Consider the following 4,463-nt stretch of genomic DNA (forward strand, 5'->3'; position numbering starts at 1 on the left):
TCTAGTCAGATTCTATTGTTATAGGAATGTATATATGTATGTATTGAGCCAATGACCGAGAGCTCTGTATGGCTGTTAAATCACGAGAATTCTCCTATTTTCATCTGAGCTTTGTGTACTAAAGATCTTTCAAGTTTGATATTTTCTAAATCCCTAAGGTCCACACACTTGGCAACAATGGCTGCATCTCTTTTCATTTCTTGTGTTAGCATTTTATCTGCCATCAGGGATCTGAAAGAAACCTTAGAATTGGTTTGGAGAGAGTAATATACTGATGATTAAATGTCCTTAAATACACGACATGCACACTGTCCATATACATATATATCTATGTATGTGTGTCTATATCCGTGTATGTTACTCTGTGTGTGTATATATATCTCCGTATGTTACTGTATATAATATCAAATTATTCCTCACGATTTTTCATGTAAAATGTCTCAGTTTTCTACTGAAAGATATTCTATTTCAACAGACATTCTTTGTTGCAGAAAACAATACGTGGGAAAAACCAATGTATATATAATCCCTCACATTAATGTATATATGTGTGTGTATATAAATGTAAGAATGTGTGTATGTAGGTCAGTAAACATGTCTATGTATGTATGCAGGGATGAGTATGTTCATGCATCTGCAGCTATATATATTAAGTATATGTATGGACATATGTAGTAAGTATATATACAATGGTATGTATATATGTAAATATATGTGTATATATTAATAGTTATTGCCAAGCTAATATAGCAGTCTAGAAATATAGGACGAATGCTGCCGTTGATTAGCTCCAAGAGGCCATCGCCTCTAGCTAGCTATGTGACACACGAACCTGTGTCCATTATAACCTTCGAACAGGGGAGGTCAGCCATTTCCCCTTGCTGGTCAGGCATTTGCAGACTAGTTTCAGAGTATTTGCCCCTTATCAGTGCAGAGCAGCCGAACCCAGCAGGCGTCGCTAGTAACCGTCTGTTCGAAGGATTATTTACCTAAACTCAGTGGAATACATCCACTGGTTTTCAAAAATAGAAATATTATTATTTCTAAGTCTCTCGAAAGGAGCCTACTGCAGCGGTGTCACATAGCTATCTCGATGCGATGACCTCTTGGAGGTAATCATCGGCAGCTTTCGTCCTATATTTATGGACTGCCATATTAGCGTGGCGATAACTTAATATCCAGTGCTGCTGTAGTCTCCTTTAGGGAGACTTAGAAATATTTATATTTCTATTTTTGAAAACCAGTGGATGTATTCTACTGAGTTTAGGTAAATAATCCTTCGAACAGACGGTTAGTAGTGACGCCTGCTGGGTTCGGCTTCTCTGCACTGATAAGGGGCAAATACCCTGAAACTAGTCTGCAGATGCCTGACTATCAAGAGGAAGCAGCTGATCTCCCCTGTTCGAAGGTTATAATGGACACAGGTGCGTGTGTCACATAGCTAGCTAGAGGCGATGGCCTTTTGTAGCTAATCAACGACAGCATTCGTCCTATATTTCTGGACTGCCATATTAGCTTGGCGATAACTTAACATCCAGTACTGCTGCCGTAGTCTCCTTTAGAGAGACATAGAAATAATAATAATTCTAGTTTTGAAAACCAGTGTATGTATGTATATATATATATATATATATATATATATATATAGGCGCAGGAGTGGCTGTGTGGTACGTAGCTTGCTAACCAACCACATGGTTCCGGGTTCAGTCACACTGCGTGATATCTTGGGCAAGTGTCTTCTACTATAGCCTCGAGCCGACCAAAGCCTTGTGAGTGGATCTGGTAGACGGAAACTGAAAGAGGCCCGTCGTATATATGTTTATATGTACGTGTGTGTATATGTTTGTGTGTCTGTGTTTGTCCCCCTAGCATTGCTTGACAACCGATGCTGGTGTGTTTACGTCCCCGTCACTTAGCGGATCGGCAAAAGAGACCGATAGAATAAGTACTGGGCTTACAAAGAATAAGTCCCGGGGTAATTTTGCTCGACTAAAGGCGGTGCTCCAGCATGGCCGCAGTCAAAAGGACTCAAAAAGAGTATATATATATATATATATATATATATATATATATTCATAAATAAGGACAATATCAATATTTAAATATCGATATTATCAAGTGGCCAGCATGGAAATAAATAACATAGAACGGTAATAATTTTTTACAACTATAAATAAGGGTATCTGAGAGACACCACCATACCGAAGTAGTAGTCAAATCCCTGACTTTAAAAACCACCTAAAATGTTCATATTGCACCACAAGATAAGACAGAGGGTCAAAATAAACTAGCAAAAAGATATTACTGGATAATTCAAGTTCCTGGATTTCTAGCTTGGCTTCAAATAAACTCTGCTTTCATCAGTTGAATAAACCAGATGGTATATTCAATGTGATTTCAATGTCATTCGTTGAAAGCATGCGAAATAACTCGGAAAAGAAAAAAACTTACGAAACAAAACTCCGTTGCTGTATCACTGAGTTTCCCGGTGACCCAACAGGTCACGGGTAGTCTAGTATTTATATAAGCACAACTCTGTAACGTGACACACATAAAGAAATAAATCATGTAACGATGGAAACGAATTCACGAAAAGAAAAATAAACACTGTTCAATATGTTTGTTTAAATACGGTTGTAGAAGTAAAAACAGTTCGAAAGGAAAGATTACCCAAGAATTTTAAAGGGTTTTCTTATAATCGCGAGAATTTGCAGTTTTTAAGTTCTCTTACCTCTTCCCTATCTTTCCCGCCTCCTCTCAATCTCTCTCTCGCTCTCTCTTTCGCTCCCTCTCTCTCTCTCTCTCAATATAGTTTATCCCGTTCAATGACAACATCATGGACATTATATCACAATATCCTATGTTTTATGTCCACCGGCGCCTTCCAATACACTGACCCTTTCCTGCCCACCATTCCCATACGTTCTCATACCATGTCGGCTTGTAATAATCGGCAGCGTGTAGCATCGCACAAACACGACACCAAAATTTGGTATTAATAAATTCTCCTGTTCCTTTCCATTTGAAATACTCATTATAAAGAGTATCATTTTTATCAAGTTTATGCAGATAATCTGCCAATTCTTTTGGGGATTTAAAATCCTCGTAGTGGATGTACGAATTCTCGGGTGCTACTTCACGATAGTCGTCAGGATGGGCACCCATTACTATTGGAATAACATTATATCTGCAATAGACAAAAGAAAAGAAAAAACGAAAATACAGCTGCCATAAACAATATTGGAATGAGAAATAATGATTCATGCAAGCAAATTATATATATAAATCATATATAAAGATATCATATAAAACATCTGTCTATCTACATACATATATATAAATATATATATATATATATATAAAACTGAGAATGTCAGTAATATAATCTCTACAACTGGAATTTTCGAATGCCAAATAAAATTTGTATTCCTTTTTTAACATCTCAAAGCAACTAGTTTTATTCTCTCTTTTGCAAACTTTTGTACCACATCTACCGTAAATATCCACCTTAGCATAACCCATTCGATTGTTGGTTGGACGACAGTTCGATACGAACCAAGCAACCTTCTTTGTTTTTCCCGCTGCATAATTTTGAAATTGTACTTTTTCTCTTACTGACTTGTTAAAATATCGAAATTTCCTATAAGGATATACAATCGTACTGTCCGGCCATTAAGTAATCGTCCAGTTGATTTTGTTTCCCAGGTGTTTCACTGATGGGTTGAAAACAGGACACTCTTGTGTCATAAAAATCCATATTTGGTTCGTGTGGGTTGGTTTCTGTGATAGTCCCACTCTCTCATAAAAGAAAATAGCATCTACACTATTTTGCATTGCTTTGTTGTTTGTGACTAAACATTCATTAACTGGACATTTATATTCCAGGAAACTCGTTTGATTTTCCTTCAATGGTTGCAGATATTCTAAACTGTATATTAACAACGTTTTAAACTTTGGTCTAATTGGCTTTAACTTTACATTTCGATCAGAATCTGACTGATTTTGGTGCCTATTCCGTTTATAATTTTCCCATCTTTCCTCTCCTGGTAGGACATATTTCATTTGAGCTTCGATACGATCGTTTTCAGTCTGATTACCTGGAAACAATCGAGAGGAATTCCTTCTGTAGGAAACATACTGCTTAGTTGTTGAAGTCCAATTCCAAATGTTTTGTAGGTTCTTGAGATTATATTCAAATTGAGAAATATAAAAAGAAATGCATATTACCATGAATATGACAAAGAGGAAAAATATCTTGCGGTAGGTGTCAATTCCTTATTTGGTGTGATGTGAACAGTTTCAAGTCGTTATTCATGTAGCAGTAAGTATTTCTTGAATGAGGCAGTGAACTAGTTAGATAAAAGGATTGATCACTAACAAAGATTTATAAAATCCTAAAACAAACAATTGTTGTCTTCTTCATCAGGAAAATCGTGTCAATAGACAGTTGACAAATTGTTCGA

The 4,463-nt window shown here is 36.4% G+C and overlaps 1 protein-coding gene across 1 annotated transcript in view; it reads right to left on the reverse strand.

Annotated features, from left to right (window-relative positions):
- Window positions 1-2,461: 2,461 nt before the first annotated feature.
- LOC115230711 (glycoprotein 3-alpha-L-fucosyltransferase A-like) overlaps window positions 2,462-4,463 on the reverse strand; it is a 14,690-nt gene continuing 12,688 nt past the window's right edge. The window contains exon 2 of the mRNA XM_029800845.2: window positions 2,462-3,187. Within this exon, the coding sequence (XP_029656705.1) occupies window positions 2,866-3,187 (322 nt within the window). The 3' untranslated portion in view covers window positions 2,462-2,865. The remainder of the gene's footprint in view (window positions 3,188-4,463) is intronic.

Source organism: Octopus sinensis, unplaced genomic scaffold (assembly GCF_006345805.1).
Source record: "Octopus sinensis unplaced genomic scaffold, ASM634580v1 Contig16169, whole genome shotgun sequence".
NCBI lineage: Eukaryota > Metazoa > Mollusca > Cephalopoda > Octopoda > Octopodidae > Octopus > Octopus sinensis.